Source organism: Pseudochaenichthys georgianus, chromosome 1, assembly GCF_902827115.2.
Source record: "Pseudochaenichthys georgianus chromosome 1, fPseGeo1.2, whole genome shotgun sequence".
Lineage (NCBI taxonomy): Eukaryota > Metazoa > Chordata > Actinopteri > Perciformes > Channichthyidae > Pseudochaenichthys > Pseudochaenichthys georgianus.
Window position 1 is genome coordinate 28351087 of NC_047503.1, and position 19840 is coordinate 28370926.

General features: G+C 40.7%; 2 protein-coding genes across 7 annotated transcripts in view; one reads left to right on the forward strand and one right to left on the reverse strand.

Moving 5' to 3' along the window:
- Nucleotides 1–12436: 12436 nt before the first annotated feature.
- Nucleotides 12437–13217, forward strand: LOC117455168 (retinal cone rhodopsin-sensitive cGMP 3',5'-cyclic phosphodiesterase subunit gamma-like). Its single transcript, XM_034094567.2, has 2 exons — nt 12437–12546; nt 12891–13217. Exons 1-2 carry the CDS (start codon nt 12437–12439, stop codon nt 13006–13008), a joined length of 228 nt encoding a protein of 75 aa, XP_033950458.1. The 3' UTR covers nt 13009–13217.
- Nucleotides 13218–14104: 887 nt separating this feature from the next.
- Nucleotides 14105–19840, reverse strand: part of LOC117445858 (RNA binding protein fox-1 homolog 2-like) — a 36161-nt gene continuing 30425 nt past the window's right edge. For 4 of the 6 annotated variants that reach the window (XM_034081778.2, XM_034081769.2, XM_034081762.2 and 1 more), the window contains 3 exons: nt 18244–18335; nt 17931–18027; nt 14105–17553 (listed from right to left, as the gene is read on the reverse strand). In XM_034081778.2, coding sequence (XP_033937669.1) covers nt 17509–17553; nt 17931–18027; nt 18244–18335 — 234 coding nt within the window. In that variant the 3' untranslated portion in view covers nt 14105–17508. Of the gene's footprint in view, nt 17554–17930; nt 18028–18243; nt 18336–19840 lie in introns of those variants that run through there. The other 2 variants (XM_034081786.2, XM_034081796.2) reach the window with 2 other exon arrangements.

Genomic DNA, 19840 nt, shown 5'->3' on the forward strand with positions numbered 1-19840 from the left:
GTGCCCTTATGGGACCTGGCAGTGGTTTTAAATGGGCTCAAAATGACCCCATTTGAACCCCTGGAAGGAGCTGACATGAAACATCTGTCACTCAAGACAGTGCTGTTACTGGCCCTGGCATCCGCCAAGCGGGTCAGCGATATCCATGCACTGTCTGTACATCCCTCATGCACTCGGTTCGCCCCAGGGCAAACGAGAGTGTTGTTGAAACCCAACCCTGCCTTTACACCAAAGGTGGTTGGTTCGTGTACCCCAATTGACATTGAGGCATTTCCTCCGCAGCTGGTTTCCTCCGGGGAGCAGCAGCAGGATCTGTTGTGTCCAGTCCGGGCTTTACACACATATATGGACAGATCAAAAGAGCTTTGTCTTAATGACCAACTCTTCGTGTCCTGGGCTAAACCTCACAAGGGTAAGCCTGTTACTAAGCAACGGCTCTCCCACTGGATCGTGTAGGCGATTGCTTTGGCCTCTACGAGTCAGAATCTGCAAGCACCTTCGGGTCTGCGAGCTCACTCGACTCGGGGCCTGGCTACATCCTGGGCTTTGTTCAAGGGTGTTTCCATCCAAGACATCTGTGCAGCGGCAAGCTGGTCTTCGCCGCTCACTTTTGTCCGCTTTTACAGGCTAGACGTCTCTGCTCCAAGCGTTGCCCGAGCATTGCTGGGTACCTTGTTGAGTCGGGACTCCACCTGTTAAATTCTGGTTGATCAGTGATCTTCGAGATAAGCTCGTCTGGCAATACGGGAGCTACAATATCCCATAGTGAGACATCGAACGGAGTGTTATCAATGAGAACTATAGGTTACTTACGTAACCCCAGGCCTCAGAGTAACATGAAGTGAGATGTCTCACCAGACGGCCCTCCTTGCTATGGTGAAGTGAGAAGAGGTGCTTATTTTGAATGACGCATGCGTCGTGGCGCAGGCTACTTATAGGGGGTGATTTCCCCTGACGTTGACGTCAAGATCACCAGCCAATCAGGATTGGCGTAATGAGATTGATGCTTCTGTTTGCTCCGCGATGAGGCGCATCCCATAGTGAGATATCTCACTTCATGTTACTCTGAGAACTAGCGTTACGTAAGTAACCTATAGTTATGTTGCAGTGAGAGGCTTGAATAACTGTGTGACAAAGCAGTGGCATACAAAATCAAGGTCAAAAGTAGAGTTGCAAAAACATCATATATCGTTCTTGTTTTTCAGTGAATAACTAAAATGGCAGACGTAGCCGTTCCCAAGGCCGCCCCCAAATTCAAGCAGAGGGCCATGCGCACCTTCAAGAGCAAGGCACCCAAACCCGGCCAGAAGGGGTGAGATGGATTTAAGATCACACACAAATAAACAGTCTCTTTCTTTATTTGCCATTTCAGATCTACTCTCAAGCAATAAAAACTTGAATCTCTCAGTTTGTACTCATCCGATCCCTTCATCTTCTGCACTCAGATTCGGAGACGACATTCCCGGCATAGAGGGTCTGGGCACAGACATCACAGTGGTCTGCCCATGGGAAGCCTTCGGGGACATGGAGCTCAGCGACCTGGCCAAATATGGAATCGTCTAGCCCCCTCCCCTCTTCCCTTACCCGAGTTATCACAGTTGTCCCTGATGTTTCCCCACTGTTGATTTAGCAGTTGAAATCTTGTTCATCTAATCTTGTTTGATCCAGAGAGGAGAAAGCTTTTGATCATTCAAAGGTTTGACCTGGAGAAAAATAAATCCAGCACTCTCTCTTTACTCATGCACTTTATCTGCACACGTCTTTCCACCAATTCTCCATCGTCTGGACCTGAGCGTGTGCTTTTCCCAGAGGAAGAAAATAAATCCAATGCAGTACCATTTTTTTATATGAATGACATTTTTCTACATGTTTTGCTCTTCAATGATTCTTCAACCTTTCCTCAAAGCTGCTAATTTAACATGCACAAATATTTATAAGTAAAAATCTAATATTAAGAGAAAATCGAATATCGTTCTTGTGTTATATCACTGGGAGGAACATTTCAATAATCAATAAATGTTCCATAAACCAGCTGTATGTGTGCCCTTCCATTATTAACACCAAATGCCACACTGATGTTTACAATATGTCACTACATAGCCGACTTCAGAATAGAATAGTATATTTATGGCATGATTACTCACCATCTGACACTAGTGTAGCCAGAGTGACTATAGAGTTGCTGCTATGTCACCTTAAACTGCTTACTTACTCTTACTTATTCACAGTAAGTCTATTACTTACTATATAAGAAGAAGATGGACCTTTAGTAATCCCCAGAGGGAGAAATTCAGTTTCCACTGTCGCACATACACATACGTTTTTTATACAGGTACATACAGTACACACTTTTTACATCATGCACATACACACACAGTTGCACACATGTACATGCAGCCAGTGAGCAGTTGGGGGTTAGGTGCCTTGCTCAAGGGCACTTCACCAGGAGGTGAACTGGCTCCTCTCCAGTACCAGTCCACACTTCGTATTTTTGGTCCGATCGGGACGTGAACCGGCAACCCTTCGGTCCAAAGTCCAATCCCCTACAGATTGAACCATCCTATAACATATACACCACACCTCAAAATCAATTTAACAAGAAATAATTTGTCCGAAAATTGGTGTAAAATATATATTTTTAAATAATAAAGTTCAGTTTAGTTTGATCAAAAAAATCTAAAAATAAATGTGGGCCTATGTTATATTACACATTATACTATAGTAAAATATAATATGATTATATAGTCATATAATAGTTTCTCGTGGAAGTTCATAACTGTTGAGAACATTTCGTAAAATGTCATAGTACAATACAGTATGTAAAAAATGTGATACATAGTTATACTTATTCATGAAAATGTCATAAAGTAAAAACAAGTTAATAGTATACAATGTCATTAAAAACAGATTAAATAAAGAGGTTTCTGTGATAGCTGAACATTTTGAAGCTGTTCATCTCGTGTTTCGAAGCCTGCGAGCTAGTTCAGGCAGTCGACTGGAGCACCAACGTGACGCACCTCGTCCCTCTTAAATGTCACCTGTTATGCAAAATCCACTTTTTCATGTCTTTTATACATAGACATGTGTCCTCTCTGAGCAAAGAGATTCTGAAAGTTTCACGAAAAACAATTCTCTCACTTTTTGTCCTGATCCATTTATATAAAAACCTGTCTGAAAAAGAGCTGATCAGATTTTGGACACTTGATGTCATAAAGATTTTTTGGCTTGTGTAACCATGAGCCAATAACTAACCAAGGTAACCCCCGCCCACCTTATCACCTGAATATCCTCCTAGAGCACCATTGTGTTATTTTTAACCAAATATCTCTCAGAGGGGCGTTGGGAGTGGCTCCTTATTTTCATCTAAAGTAACAGACAGAGAATCAGCACTTTTGAAACAGGGCTGAAACAGAGGGGTTTATGGGATGCTGCAATGATCTGTTTGATATTTCGAGCCAAACACTTCAGAGACGGGTTTTGTGTATATCGGAGACCTATAATATATTGATGAAAAATGGTATAACCAACCAAACACATTCTCCTAAACCAGACGCTCTATTTAAGCAGCCAGATCGCCGTTGTCTGACCCCCACCACCCCAGCATCCACCTGTAGGCTCGGGGGTGGGGGGGGGAGAGTTATCTCATAATCACTCAATGTTCTATGTAAATCTGTGGAGTGATGAGGCCCGAGCCTAGACACCAAACTCAAACTAGATGCTACTTTTTATAAACATATAAAAGAAATACACGAGTTGTCTGACTGAACTCTGCTAGTGGCAACAATAGATTCAGTCATCTTCTTCTTGTGCAGATTTTATGTAATATATTGCAGCTGAAAATTGTGGTATTTGAATAATTGTGCAGAAATGCTGTTTTATTTTGTATATATACGATAATACGAACAGTGAAAGACACAAGAAGCCAACCTATAAAGTAGGTATTTTGGGTTTTGTTTGTATGTGTTTATTGAGAAATGCTCAAATGTGTTTAATGAAAGGAAGGATACAAGGACAGATCTTTTAAAATATAAACATTTATTGTGTTTCTGGAATTGTTTCTCTCAAAAGTAAAGGAAAAAATAGGTTGTTTTCTGAAAAGTTTATAAAGATTTCAAATGCAAACGTATTCGGTTAATACACAAAATAGATATATTTGCATCTTGACATGAAATCCATAACATAACAAAACCTATTTTATATTACAAATTGAACTGCATTGGATTTCTTTTTTTCCCTCGTCAAACCTTTGAATGATCAAAAGCCCTCTCTTCTCTTGAGCAAACAAGATAAGATGAACAAGATTTCAGCTGCTAAGAGAACATGAGGGACAACTGTGAAAATTCAGGGCTAGACGATTCCATATTTGGCCAGGTCGCTGAGCTCCATGTCCCCAAAGGCTTCCCATGGGCAGACCACGGTGATGTCTGTGCCGAGACCCTCCATGCCGGGGATGTCGTCTCCGAATCCGAGTGCAGAAGATGAAGGGACCGGATGAGTACAAACTGAGAGATTCAAGTTTTTATTGCTTGAGAGTAGATCTGAAATGACAAATAAAGAAAGAGACTGTTTATGTGTGTGATCTTAAATCCATCTCACCCCTTCTGGCCGGGTTTGGGTGCCTTGCTCTTGAAGGTGCGCATGGCCCTCTGCTTGAATTTGGGGGCGGCCTTAGGAACGGCTACATCTGCCATTTTAGTTAGTCACTGAAAAAGTAGGGAAAAAAGAGATCTTTTCAGTACCAATACAACTTTTTTTTGTTTGACACTGCTTTTTCACAAAGTTATTTAAAGGTCCCATGTCATGCTTTTCTGGTTATTACCCGTCCCCTTGTGTGTTATGTTCTGCAGGTAAACGGTCTGCAGAGTCTCAAACCCTGAAAGTACACCCTGTAGCGAGTAAAACTCTAACACAGAAAATACATTACATTACATTACATTGCATTTAGCTGACGCTTTTATCCAAAGCGACTTACAATAAGTACATTCGACCAGGAAGACACAACCTTGAAGAAAACAGAATCATATAAGTACATCAGGTTTCATAGAGCCAAGTATTTCAAGTGCTACTCAACTGGCTATAGATAAGCCAGTCCTTTATTAGTATATAAGTGCTCTGTTCTTTGTTAGTAATTATATTGCTCGAGGTGGAGTTGAGAGAGAGAAAGAGATGAGTTTTCAGTCTGCGCCGGAAGGTGTGTAAGCTTTCTGCCGTCCTGATGTCCAAGGGGAGCTCATTCCACCATTTTGGAGCCAGGATAGCAAACCCACGTGTTTTTGCTGATGGGAACTTGGGTCCCCCTCGCAGCGAGGGTGCAGCGAGTCGTTTGGCTGATGCAGAGCGTAGAGCACGCGCTGGGGTGTACAGTTTAACCATGGCCTGGATGTAGGAAGGGCCAGATCCATTCGCAGCATGGCACGCAAGTACCAGTGTCTTGAAGTGAATTCTAGCAGTTACCGGAAGCCAATGAAGGGAGCGGAGGAGCAGCGTGGTGTGGGAAAATTTAGGAAGGTTGAAGACCAGACGAGCCGCTGCATTCTGGATGAGCTGCAGAGGTCGGATGGCACATGCAGGTAGACCAGCCAGGAGGGAGTTGCAGTAGTCTAGGCGTGAGGTGACGAGAGCCTGGACCAGAACCTGCGTCGCTTTCTGGGTCAGCTGGGGACGTATCTTCCTGATGTTGTAAAGCGTGTATCTGCAACAACGGGTTGTAGCAGCGATGTTTGCAGTGAAGGACAGGTTGTTATCTAGGATCACTCCCAGATTCCTTGCAGTCTGGGTCGGGGAAACAACAGAGGTGCCGATGTTGATAGTCAGGTCAAGAGTGGGACAATCTTTTCCCGGAAGGAAAAGCAGTTCAGTTTTGTCAAGGTTGAGCTTGAGATGATGAGCGGACATCCACTGAGAGAATACCTGTCTATGCTGCCCCAGAATGCCTCGTTGGGGATTTCTCTTTTTCCATTGTTTACTTATTGGGTATAGTGACATACTTCGACTATAGTGACGTACCGTTGGACCAATCCGCGGACTTACACACACACACACACACACACACGGCGGGACGTTACGAGGTTCGCTGCTGCGATGAGCGGGACACTGGGTCGGCGAGACAGCGCGGAACTCAGCCTGGGCACACACACAAACTCCCAGCCAGGCTGCGGGTGTGTGTGTGTTTCGCGCTGGGTTTCACTGTGTCTCGCAGACGGCCACTGGGCTCACAGGGGGGGGGGGGGGGGGGGCAGGAACTCCAACAAGCCGTTTACAAGCCGTTTCACAGAGAGTGAATACACATAGGCTACTATACAGAGATGCTGTTTGGGAAACTGTGGAGGAAACATCTGTGTAGCAATATTTGGGAGTCACCGACTCATGAAGGAGACACAGGACGAGCAGGAGTTCTGATGTCAAACACTGATATTTATTGAGAGTATGATACGGCCGGAGAGATCACAGAGTATATCACAATTTCATGTGGGCCACCTAGCAATCTCTGAAGACAAAGCGTGGAAACTGGAATCTGTATATCTAAAAAGGAGGGGCCTACAAAGCCCGCCTATCCTTAATCATTACCAGACATTGGAACAAAGACCCGATTGTGTTACAAACTCAAATGATCCAACCTTCTCCCCCACAGGAAGGCAGAGGACCTCTTGACCTGTGTCCTCCTCAAGTTACAGGCAGGAGCATAGGCGACTTAACGAAAAACATATCTTTGTAAATGAAACAGTTTACCAGAAAAGCTGAGAACCTCTAGACATGCAAGATCGGATTAAAATATTCTCTGACAGAAACCAATGTGAGTTTGGAAAATTGCACATTATACATTTATTTTAGTATACCTCAACAATGGAATTATGATCAGTAGAAATGGCCATGACATGAGACCTTTAAAGGAATGGTATGCTCATGACACTCATTTTTAAATAATTATCATCTGATAAAACAGACCAGTCTCTGCCAGTCTCTTTTTTTTTTTTTTTAATCCGATGACATTATCAGTGATTTTAAACTGATTATATACCGAAATAACATCAACACTGTGGGCGCCGCCATTTTCCGGACGTGCCGTAAACCATGCGTTTGGTTTTCGAAGACACGTTGATCTCCATGTTATTTACTGTAGTTTCTCTCTTCAAATATGCCTCACTGTATCGCGAAATATTGCCACAATTCTGATAGGAACAATCCACGGAATGCTCGGTTCCATCTGTTGCCAAAAGGTAAGCGTAAGAAGTACATTCGGAGGCAGTGGCTAGCGAAATGTGCTCGGCCCGAACCGAAAGATTCACAGGCTCATGTATGCAGCGAACATTTCAAATTTCCGGACGACTACTCTGAGAGTATGATAAAACATAACATGGGATTTATGGAACAACCATTACTTAATGGAGATGCAGTACCATCGGTCTTTCTGGTGTCATCACCGACCAGGACACCAGTTCGGCCAGTTGAGAAATCGCCCTCTGCAAGTGTGAAGCGACGGAGGAGCAGAAGTAGTGCTCGGAATAAGAATAAGTAAGGGATAATGTGCTGCGACGCGGTCATTATGGGGAAAAGAACACCGACAGGCTGATCAGGAGCCCGACGCGAAGCGGAGGGATCTAGATCGGCATGAAGGTGTTCTTTTCCCCATAATGACCAAGTCGCTGCACATTATCCCGCTTATTACATGGCCACATTCTCAACAAAGTAACGTTATGACTCCCAATATTAATTGAAATGCTTTTATGGATTTAGAAAATGATTTTATTGATTTAAAAAATAGTTGTATGTATTGATTTAAATTGACATGCATCCGCGAAGAAAAATAGTCCGATGTTACTGTTTGAACTAACGTAGCAACAGCAGGAACTGCTTCGATAGCGTTTTTGAGGAGCTTTCTGATTACAGATTTGAAAACATCGCTGCTTGCTTTAAAAGTAGCACAATTCATTATGTCAAACCTTGGAAAGTATCTCGATATCCCTGCCCTGATGCCAAAGTAACTGCACACTGTATGTTTTGCCATTTGATGTATATGTCTGGACCGCTGCGTAAAAAGGAGGGTTTCTGCCCGTTACTTCTCCGCTGTTTTCTTGTCCCTCTTGTCTTTTTCCTTTCTTCACTGGGGACTCATCAGCCACTAACTATTACTCCAAATTACTGTGCTCTCCAAATATATTAAAATGAATGTTAAAATACTCCATGTTGCTATCACACGACAGCGGAAAACTAAAGACAATCAGACAGTTTGCTTGCTTTTCAAACTGTTACATTTGAAAAACAGTGAGAGCGTCTCTTGTCAGTTTGAAAAGCCAACGGTAGGACCTGCTTGCGTTTTTGAGGAGCTTTTTGATTACAGATTTGAAAACATCGCTCCTTGCTTTAAAAGTAGCACAATTCATGATGTCAAACCTTGGAAAGTATCTAGATATCCCTGCCCTAATGACAAAGTAACTGGCAAGTGAATATGTGTCGCCGTTTGATGTCTATGTCTGGACCGCTGCGTAAAAAGGAGGGTTTCTGCCCCGTTACTTCTCCGCTGTTTTTCTTGTCCCAGTTCGAAAAGCAAACTGCATGCAGTTTGCTTTTCGGCCCAACTGTATACAGTTAAATCGACCGGACTTCTTTCTGAAGATGTGAGCGTCCTTAACAACGGTCAATAAGTCCTTGACAGCGGTCTGTCTGTTCGGTATTAACAACGTGTCACGTGTTCTGAATTGACCAATCAGAATCGAGTATTCAACTAAGCCATGTAATAAGGTATGTTATAGCGCATTTCCATTGCAGCGGCTAGCCCCGTTTTAACGTCCTTTAGCGTCCAGGCCAGGACAGTTTTTGGTGGCCTTTCCATATAGCGTAGTACCGGCTAGTGTGTATTTTACCCCAGTTTTTTCCGGCCCCATAAAATTGTGATTCTATGGCCAGGGACAACGAAGCTGAGTATGCTAAACTAGAGAGGGAATCGCTAGCAAGGGTGGTACTACATGCATACATATAGTATCTTATATCATCTTCCCATTATACACACATGCATTTCCAAACATTTGGACTACCTATGTTGCAAATGTATTATCTTTTCAATTTACACACGGCATCTATTGCACGTCTGTCCGTCCTGGGAGAGGGATCCCTCCTCTGTTGCTCTCCCTGAGGTTTCTCCCATGTTCCCTTTAAACTGTGGGTTTTCTTCGGAAGTGTTTCCTTGTACGATGTGAGGGTCTTAGGACAGAGGGTGTCGTATTGTCATACTGATATGTATGGCTGAATTCCCCCATCCAATCTCTTCACATTGGTCAAAACTTGTTCCTCTGCTGACGAGTCCGAACTGAAATACTCCGCCATGTTTCCGTGTGTTGACAAAGTGAACGCATGGATGACGTCACGACCATCACGTGACTACTGAAAATGGCAAACATGGCGGCGGCCAGACGGAATATACAGGTCTTGATAAAAAAGAGCTATAAAATCATTATTTACCAGGGAATATCGCTGATTTCTTCAGGGTATGGTTTAAACATAACGTTTCACTAAATACTGAAGTTTTGATTAATTATCTAATGAGTGGACCATTCCTTTAAGTCTCTCGCTGCATCATAACTTTGAATGCAATTTGATGTGCATTGCCTCTAAAAATTACTCTGCAACCGTTAACCAGTGATCTCCTCTATAGGTCAATACACACAAATTGAAAGCAAAAGCTTGTCAACATCCATATATATAAAAGCATAAATACATTTCGTTTTCAAAACTCCTCTGTGTTTATCAGATGTATTAAGTAAATGAGGCATAAAGAGAAACTAAGGCTCCAATAGTATCAACAAGAAGCCCAGCACAAATAAATACTCCTGAAGTCTCCTCAGTATCTCAGATCTAATTTCAGATCTTTTAGCAATGACACTCCAGAAAATATCATAAAATCCATCACTCTGTCCATCTTTCTCTTTCAGCAGAAACAGCCTCTCTGTACCACAGCGGAGAAAAAACTGCAGTTTCATCTTACCTTCTGTCGAAGTCTCAAAGTGTATTCAGATGAGCGTATGGTATTCCTCTCTCTGTGTCTCTGTCTGACTATCGCCTTTTAGTCCTCTGATCTCCTAATCCACTCAAATGTTCTGGCATTGTTTGATTGGCCAACTCTGCTCTGTCCACTCCTGTTCCAGCTCAGACAAGAATAGAGGAGCTAAGGTTGCCAGGTCTGTATACACTTATTTCAAGCGAGACTATATATCTGTCAAGAAGTCACTGGAAATGATGGCCGTGTCATTTATTGACACGTAATTAGAATAATAATAAAGTAAAAGCCAAAAAATTATCAGAATCATCATAGTCATTATTAAGAAATGTATTTTCTATCTGTCCCACATACATCAGTATTTCACACACTATTTGCATCAATGATAATATTTAGATGTCAGTTTTATGCAGTTTATTTACTGCCACGTAGAGACTTGAGACTCCTAGTCATATTGACACCACATTTAAGATACATCAGTAACTATAAAAAAATACTTGGCAACACTTTCGCTTTATTTGTAAACAAACACGTCCTGACATGCCGACTTGCAGGAGGATCTGGAAAGTGCGGGGAGATCATGGATTCAAATAAAGACCACATAACCAATCAGTTCAAATCCCTAGCCTCATGGACACAGGTTAAAGAGGGACCGCATCTGCCAACTTCACTGATTCATTTATCATTGTGGCATAAAAAGAAATATCTGAGGGGAAAGAAACACTAATGCTACACTCGAGTGTTTAACTACAATCACATTTGAACCTAAATCTCAGAAAATGATGTGATTTGACAAAAAAAATCTCAATTTAAAATACAATTTTATTTCATTAGCTGGTTAAGACTGTTGTCTTGTGGGTAAAAGCTCTTAATGGACCTTAAACTTATATTTAACCGTCAAATTGTTAACAAGCTGAAGAATGAGCTTAACAGACTTGTTTAACAACTAACTAAAGGTATTTGTTGTGATTGTATGATTTACCATTGTAATATATATATATATTTTTTTTAAATGCTCACGTATAGAACATACTATTGACATTGAGCTGCCAAAACAACTATAGCCTTCAGTAAAATACAGTGGAGACCTTCTGCATTATGTAATGTTACATACGTCTTCACATGGCACAACATATGCTTTTTGAGCTCCTCCTTAACCTCATAGCAGAGAGGTCAGAAATTATGGAAGAGCATTTCAGGGGGATTAGTAAGAGTGAGTATATAAGCAGACTGAACAGCAAAGACTGGAAACACAAAAACTAACCAGAGAGATCAGCAAGAAGCCCACAGCAAATAACAGGTGAGAAGAAATTCAGCTTTTGATATCTTAACAATTTGGAAAGGATTAAATATAGAGAATAAATAAGAGTGGTTATATAAAGCATGGCTTCTGATAGATACTGTGGAGAAGAACACATGTAATTGATGTGACCTTTTAATTGTAGAAACCTGAATGATGTTTGGAGACGAAAAGAGCTTGGCTTGAGATGTGCTGTTCTTGAACAATTTTGAAAAAATATATCTGAAGTCTAAGCTAAATCAGGAAGAAGCTGATTGTTTTCTTTGGCTTTTCCTTCACCTTGTATAAGTTAATATTGTGTGTTCTGTGTAATATGCATCCTTTTGTTTTATATACTTTTCTACCTTATGTAAGCCAATCTTAATAGTGTTTTGAAGTATTATTTAAATAAAGGGCAGCTGTTGCTCAGAAGGTAGAGTGGTTATCTACAGACTTTAGGGTCTCAGGTTCAAGCCCCAGCTCCTCCAGTCAACATGTTGAAATGGTTTTGCTAAAGAACCTGAACCCCAATTTTAAAAACAATGTATTAATCACTTTACTGCTTATTTTTTACCTCACGGAAGTGTCAATTGTTTTTTTTCACACAGCACCCAAAACCTGTTTACATTGTACATTGTGGCTGAATAAAATCAGGATAGAACTTACAATTAGGAAGAAATACAAACTAGTAAAGTTTAGGAACTTATTGGTTAATAAAGCAACCAGTTTTGTTTGCGTGTTCAGAGTATCATCATAGAGGTCAAAGTACATTCCCAACAAGTCTACAGCACTTATGAGCTTTACTGTAAAATAAGACTTTTACCTGAGGGCAAAGATTAGAGGAGATTGAAAAAAAAATGTTCCTTAGACTCAGGGTTTATTATGTGAAACATATGGCACAGTATGTGTGCTGACCCTAGAGTAGCTAAAGTATTACATGAACTTTGTGATATTCTGGTCTCTTGGCCATGAGTAATCTTTAAAGCCAAGGTGTAAAAATAGACAAAGCTGCTGTATAACAGGGTTTGAGGAGCTTTATGGTGGCCTCACATGGAGTTGTAATATTGTCCAAACATAGAACAGTAGAGCTTAGAGGTAAGATGTTGCGGAAAGGTCTTACACATGAAGACTAAAACAAACTCTGTTTTTCTCTCAGTGCTTAAAAGATGGCCGACGCAGGCGTTGCAGTTCCCGCCGACAAGAAGGCCCCTCCCAAGTTCAAGCAGAGGACCACTCGTACCTTCAAGAGCAAAGCCCCAAAACCCGGCCAGAAGGGGTACGAGAGAATTTAAAGAGGGGCAGAAAGACATTTACTAAAGTACTGTGCTTAAATGTTTACTTGAAGCACTTCCATTTTCTGCTACTTCAAACTACTCCACTAAAACGTTGCACTGAAATGGTGTACTGTTAACTTCACAACATGTATCTGACAACTAAAGCTACAAAGTACTTTTCTTAAGATTCTTTTTTTAAGATTTCTCTTAAAAGAATAACAGAAATCTTATTAAATGAAGCCAGTGATTGTGAAGGATCTGAATGTCTGCTACAGATTAAAGTCAAAGAAAATCTCAAGTAAAACATTCCAAGGAAAATTAGGACTCACTTTTGTTCCTTTTTTAGATTCGGAGACGAAATCCCCGGCATGGAGGGTCTGGGCACAGACATCACCGTGGTCTGCCCATGGGAAGCCTTCGGGGACATGGAGCTCAGCGACCTGGCCAAATATGGAATCGTCTAGAAACCTGCAGCGTTTTCACTACAACCGCTCTACCTGCACTGATTTTCCTTTCGCCCGGCCCACCTACCTCGCCCTGTTCTCCATCACCTTCCAAGATACCTGAGCTGATGTCTGTTTTGTGTTAGGCCCACCTTGTTTTTCGAAACTTTGCACAAATATATCTAAATAAAGCTGATCTGAAATTGGCAAATAATAATTATATAATACACTTTATTATGTATACATGCTTCACTGAGGGGTTAAATCTATGAGCAATAAATCGAACTTCCTCCCCCGGTACTTTGCACTTGGCTTGTGAATTTCTGAGAGACAATGGACTGAATCTGTTGTAAGCATGGTTCGATCACTGTTTTGCAGTTTATCACCACTGAACCTTCGCTACTCTCTCCTGCCTTTTCTACTCCACTTCTCCTCTTTGGAGCTATTACTTTTTAATGTACAGCTATTTATTATATATATTTCTATTTTTATGAACCATGAATGTATGTGTGCACAAAGTATTAGAATGTGAATAAATATTTTCCCCAAATAAATGTTGTCTTCTTTAAGTAGACAGTAGAACTTAATGGGTTAGAGGGAATAATTACTCTCCCAAACACCCCGAAACGCCTCGATTGGACTCCTTTGTTTACTTCCGTAACATCAAAATGTAACACTGGCACTTCTATTTGCTAGAGCCCCAACACATTGTATTGTTATATGTTATAGGATTAGGGGAGGGATATCGTTAAGCAATTGACCAATCACAACAGAGCAGGCAAGCTAACCAATCAGAACAGACCAGGCTCTGGTTTCCGACAGAGGGTGAAAAGAGATGAGGAAAATAAGGCATTTCTTGAACATTAAATAACGTGGAAATGTCCAAGTAGAAGCAACAAATGAAAATATGAAACCTGAAAATCAGCATAGGGCCCCTTTAAGGGCTGTCAAACAATTCTGCTGGAGGTTTTAATGTTACTGACTTGGGGATCAATACCATTTTTAATAGATCATAAGCCCTAGCTTGTGTGTACAATAACATAATAACCTACAGAATGACACTCATCCATCTTACTAAAACAATAGAATACCAAAAGAAAGCAAACTTAAAGCCTGATCACAACAAAACATTTTTATATAAAACATTTTATATGGACATTCAATAACAAAAAACATAATGGCAGTCAAGGGGGATATAGACATGACAGGAGGGGGAGAGGACTGTTCATTGAGAAACCATAGCAACTATGAAGTATGGCCACATAGTTAACTATAATACAGAGGCAAGAAAACCGCAACAGGAAAATGAAGATGCCACTTTATGTGGCAGCCATTTTGTTTGTCAGTAGGCCTTTTTGCCAAACCGCACTGTGCTCTTTGTGTTAGCTAGCTTAAAAACGGCTAGCTGCCTGTCATTCTCCGGAGAGTTTAGTGGTAAAGAAGAACGCAACTGGGCTCGGCTGCTCAGGAGTCAAATATTAAAGACACAAGATTCATGCAAAACTTTTTTTAAACTTGACAAGTATCGCTCATGCTGGTTTGTCCATGCCGTCAGGGCTTCAGTAAGTCCGTCTTTGTGTATTTTGTGTAGCACGCCTTGAGTTCAAAACGTGTTGGGGACTGAAGGTTAGCATCTTTGGCTAGGTTTCCTTTTCTTTTTTTGTTGTTGCCCAGAGCACATTCGTAACAATTTGGAAATATTACAACAAAAATGTTAAATGTCATGATGAAATCCAACAGCAGCACACTTAATAAAACATCGTATTGACCTGTTTTTCCAATTAAAAACAACGGTAGCTTTGAAATGAGTTAATAGGGAAAAAAAAGACATAACAGCCCCATTTTACACACAATTTAGATCATATCCCACAATGACATTTCGTTTTTCACCATGTTGGAATATTACCTGCTAATGAAAGAGGTTAACACATTGGACTGGATATCTTTAAAAAATCTGGAGAGACCATACAGGTCAGGCTGACAGATTAAACCACTGAAATGTAAGGAGTCTGCTCAAAACAACACAACTATTAAATAAATGTAAAACTCAAACAGAAAGGAGCACAGCTGGTTTGCTGGCTATTCATTCCAAATGTCTCGGTCTCCTGCTAAATATGTTTTGAAATATAATTAAATGTCACGCTAACGGATCCTATAATCAACCCAAACAAAACGTAGTGTGGATTGACTTGATATTTAACCAGAGGACAATAGTTTGATAGTGTTACATGCACACTTTAGTTTGTGCCTTCCTAGGTGCTCCCAGCTCAAGATGTTCACTACAAAGAAGAAGAAAAAAATAAAACTTGAAATTGAACTTGCGCCTTATTGGAGAAGGAACAACATTTACTGATATATATATATATAAAAAGAAAAGACAAACAGAATATGAAAAAGAAGTAAATAAAGACAGCCATAGGATTATGATAATAACAATAACAAAGATAATATATTTATACATACGGCAGAAAAATGTGCTTTCTACAAATCTTTGGAACAAAAACAAAAGCCAAAAAAGAGCCACGCTCTGGAAATATAGAATACAACTGTGTAGAAATATGCACAATAGTAAGGTGTTTTGCATTTAAATATTTTCTATGAACTCACCGACACAATCTCTCTCTTGCTCAGTAATCGCTGCTGGCAGCATCTCGAACACATTTACCTACTAAAGTATGTTTCAGGAAGACTCATTCAATGTTGGACTTGGCTCTATAAAAGATGGAGCATGAGGGGAAAATCCAAATAATAAATCTCTACATTAAAGGATCAACAAATGCTTGAACCTCAGGGTTGTGGGTGGATGGTTTTGTTGGATCCAAAGCTAAAAATCAATTAAATACGACGATGCTTAAGGGTTGCACTTTTTGTAGTGTTTTAGTGGTGGCTGCACACAGAGGCAGTTTCTCAATCGCGAGGATTTTGGCTTCCAAGCCAATATTTCAAGGATGCTATGTCATCGAGTGCCGCCGAAGGACTGTTCCAATCTCCAGCATACTTGGAATTCCACCGAGGCCGCGTCCTTGGTTTGGGGGAAATTTCGAGGCTGCACACGCGTCCTTAAAATCCCCACAATGCTTTGCGCATGGACCAATTTCAAAAACCCTTGCGGAGAATGGCTGAACCGACGCAGCACACATTTAAATGTAAGTATGTAGTGGCGTAGAACATGTGTTGGTAAATATGTTGCTTTGTTACATTTGTTTGTTATCACGGAAAATGTGTTCCGTGAAAGTAAAGCAAGTTCATAATTAGATAGACATCGTGAGGTATTTATTTTTGGTACAGTTTATGTTGAAACCGTTAGAGAGAGTGGCACACTTGTTAGCCTGTTCCATTCTTCTTCGTTTTCCGTAGCCGTGGCTTGGAAGTATACTTGCTTCGTTTCTGAAGGAAGTGACTTGGAAGTACGCGACTACCAAGCCAGCATCCTCGCGATTGAGAAACGGCCAGAGCGTAGTGAAATCATGTGAATGGAAAATATGATATGAGACTATATTTGTGTGAAATAGTCAGAAAGGTGAAATATTTGTTATATTGATGTTTAATTTCAGTTTTAACCCCAAGGTTCACTGTTGGATCTACATGTTCTACATCAGCAGGGTGTGCTGAGTCAAACAAAAATAATTGTTTTATAAGAATAATAATGAGAATAATTACAATAATAATAATTTGGTAACTTTTTTCTCTAAACTAATTTCTTTGCATATCATAACAATTTTAAGTTTAAAGGTTCACCATTTCCACATACTAAGAAAACTTGAGGTAAGGAACAGCTCTAATAACCCTCCCTCCCTTCACCCTTCGGACGTGATTTCTGTAGCGTTATTAACCGTCACACATCATTCCTCCAAGCCGCCATGTTCAGTCTCCTCTACCAGAACACAGCGAGAATGGAAATCCTCTCTCACTACTATCCGCCCACCTTAAGGAGGAATCATAAAAATCCATCAGTGGGTGTTTTTATCATTTTAGTGACTCTTCTTTCTGTTTGAAAATGTTTTTTTCCGGTGCTCTTTTGAGGCAACTTCCTGCTTTCTAACGCTCTGACATTTCATGGACACTTTGATTCCCTCTCTTTCTCCTTTAATGTTGAGTGTGTGCAGGCCACACAGCACTCAGCTCTTTTTCATACTTGGTTGTCAGCTGTTTAGTTATCCACCTTCAGCCTTTGGAAGAACATCTGGGCTCCATCACGAGTTTTGTGCTGCTGAGTGCCAAGGGATTAAGAAGGGGAGACTATAATACAGCCGTGCAATAGGGAAGGTGGCCATTTATTGTCTTTTTTTCTTCTTTTTTTTTTTAAATATAAAGGCCATCCATCAGTCTTTAATACAGCATTCCTCTATTTCTGTAGTAGCGTATATAAGAAAACTTGGGACTGCTCTGGGGTGGGATCTGAAATATCTTGTGGTCGACACCACACTTTAAAACTGGGTGCAGTCCATCTCCACGACAACAGAGGGAGCTCTTTCAGAGAAAATCAATGGAAGAGAGGAGCTCCTGGGAAATGTAGTGTCTTTAGTAAGGGGCAAATCTACTGTATCCTCCCCTGTACAGCGCGGCCTATGAAACGACAAAAGACAAACACTTAGTCAAATGGTCACAATCACTTTACACATTAAATTATCATTCTGGTGATCTATATTTGTCTTATTGTAAATAAACAAAAGAAAATAACCTAGAAACAACTGTGAATGTATTGGTCTAACAAGTATTTTCTGTGAAGTCAAAACCATGTTATATCTCTTCCCTCTGTTTCACAGACCTCCATTATTGTAAAATAAATAAATCAGTGAGCCACATTACTGTAGGTTAATTTCAATCCTACATAAATGCTAATGTAAGTAGACAAACACATTGTTGGTTTTGCTCTTTCATGACAGTTGTTGACAATGACAAAAATATAATATATTCTTTGCCTTATTCTTTAATTTGTTTACCTGATATGGGCTGAGGGAACTTACCATTGCTCCCACGCCATAGGCCGCTGGGTTGAGCGCAGCATGGTAAGGGTCTGCTGTGTAAACTCGTCCGTAGCTATTGAAAATAAACAAAAGCGTAACACATGAGTTATCTCATAATATTTTTTAGGAAAAATAAAAGGACATTTCGCTAAATGATATATGTAACCTCATTTTGGAAATGTTACTGCACTTCAATTTTTTTGTCTGTCTTTCTTAGACAGTGTGTCTCCTTAGTGGTAGAAGAAGTTGCTGAAAAAGAGCATCATCTGAGGTCTCTTTGTCCACTCACCTGTCACTGTAAGCTGCTGCTGCAGCCGCCGCCGCTGCTGCCGGATTTGCTACCGCAGTCGGCTGGGCATAACGATACGCAGCATAGCCCCCCTGTGATGAGGCGATGGAGAGGATAGAGAGGGAAGGGGGTAGTGTGTTTGTGACAAGAGGAAACGATGAAGGGAGAGGTGGGACAGAACAGAAACAAGAATAAATTATTGTTAAAAGTTTGCTGTTTTCTCTACACACTAATACTATTAGTTCATCTAAAGGGTTACATTGTGAGAAAAACTGCTGAGAAGAGAGCGAAAGATTAACAAGCAGACAGTCAGCAAAACTGGCTAATCTGGTGCAGTACAGCATTCACAAGGATGTAGCTCAGGCTCTGTGTCGGTCTCTCCCTCCATGACTAACTCAAAAACAACATCTGTAATTGTACATTATGTGCCTTACTGTTTGTAGCGTTCCCCAGTGTATTATTAAAGTGCTTTTATCTTTCCCACTATGCGTTGAACATGGAGGGAGAGAGAGTTCATACCCATTACTGTGCCCCACCCCGGTTCCCCTACCAAAAACACACAGTTAAAGAAAGGGGAAGGGGTGGCAAGATGATTGTGTCATTATTTATGTTGAGGATGAACAGCTGATGAACAGACACAAAATAAACTACAGGTGTAAGAAGACAGTCAGCCAGTCAGATTAAAAACACACACATACGCTCACGCTCACAGGGCCAGCGACCAATCACTGACAGACACAGCATGCTTTCCCAAACTCAGAACGTAGAGCATATTAGGCCAAACATCCCTAAAAAACAAACAAACACCGCTGCATTCTACCCTAGAGGATCAGTCAAGACCAAGTCCCCGCATTCAGGACCACACAGCTGCTGCTATGGGAGGGAAGCTGGACTGGGGGGAGGGGAAGGGGAAGGGGAGAAGGAATTGACATGAATAGTACAGAGGGATGAAAAGAGAGAGGGGGGGTGAGGAAGAGGAGTCAAGAAAAGAGAATAATAACAGAAAAGGTTTAAATGATTATCTGAGAGAATGAAGAAAGTGAAGAGAAGTGAAATAAAGCGTAACAGATAGAGATAGTTTAAAGGAAAGCGGGGAAGACAATGGGGGGGGGGGGTTGGCAGGGGGAGGGGTCAGCCTTGTAAATATGTCTGCATGCCAACATTGATTCAGTTAGCATGCCACAGGTGAAACAGATAGGGAGATTCCTGGAAGGGGTCTGAATTATCTGCTGATAGAAACTGTCCTCCCGTTTCATTTTATTATTCATGTATTGTTTAGTACAAGTCCTGTTTGTATTAATATATGGAAATGCAGATTACTAACTGAGGTTTGTGTACAATATATATTTCTAAATTACATTTAATTGAAAACACCAAAACGTGAAAATGTGTTGTCAGTATTTTTTAACCCTCAATTATTTTCACATTTTGGAATACAAGTGTGTGATGAAAATGTCAAATAATTTCATAAAATCAGTTTAAATATGTATTGCCATAAGAACATTATCAAAAGTATAAATTCAAAGATGAATTTTGGTGTGAAGTCACCAAAACAAGACAAAATGCATTTGTTTTCACACTGAGCTAAATGTTAAGT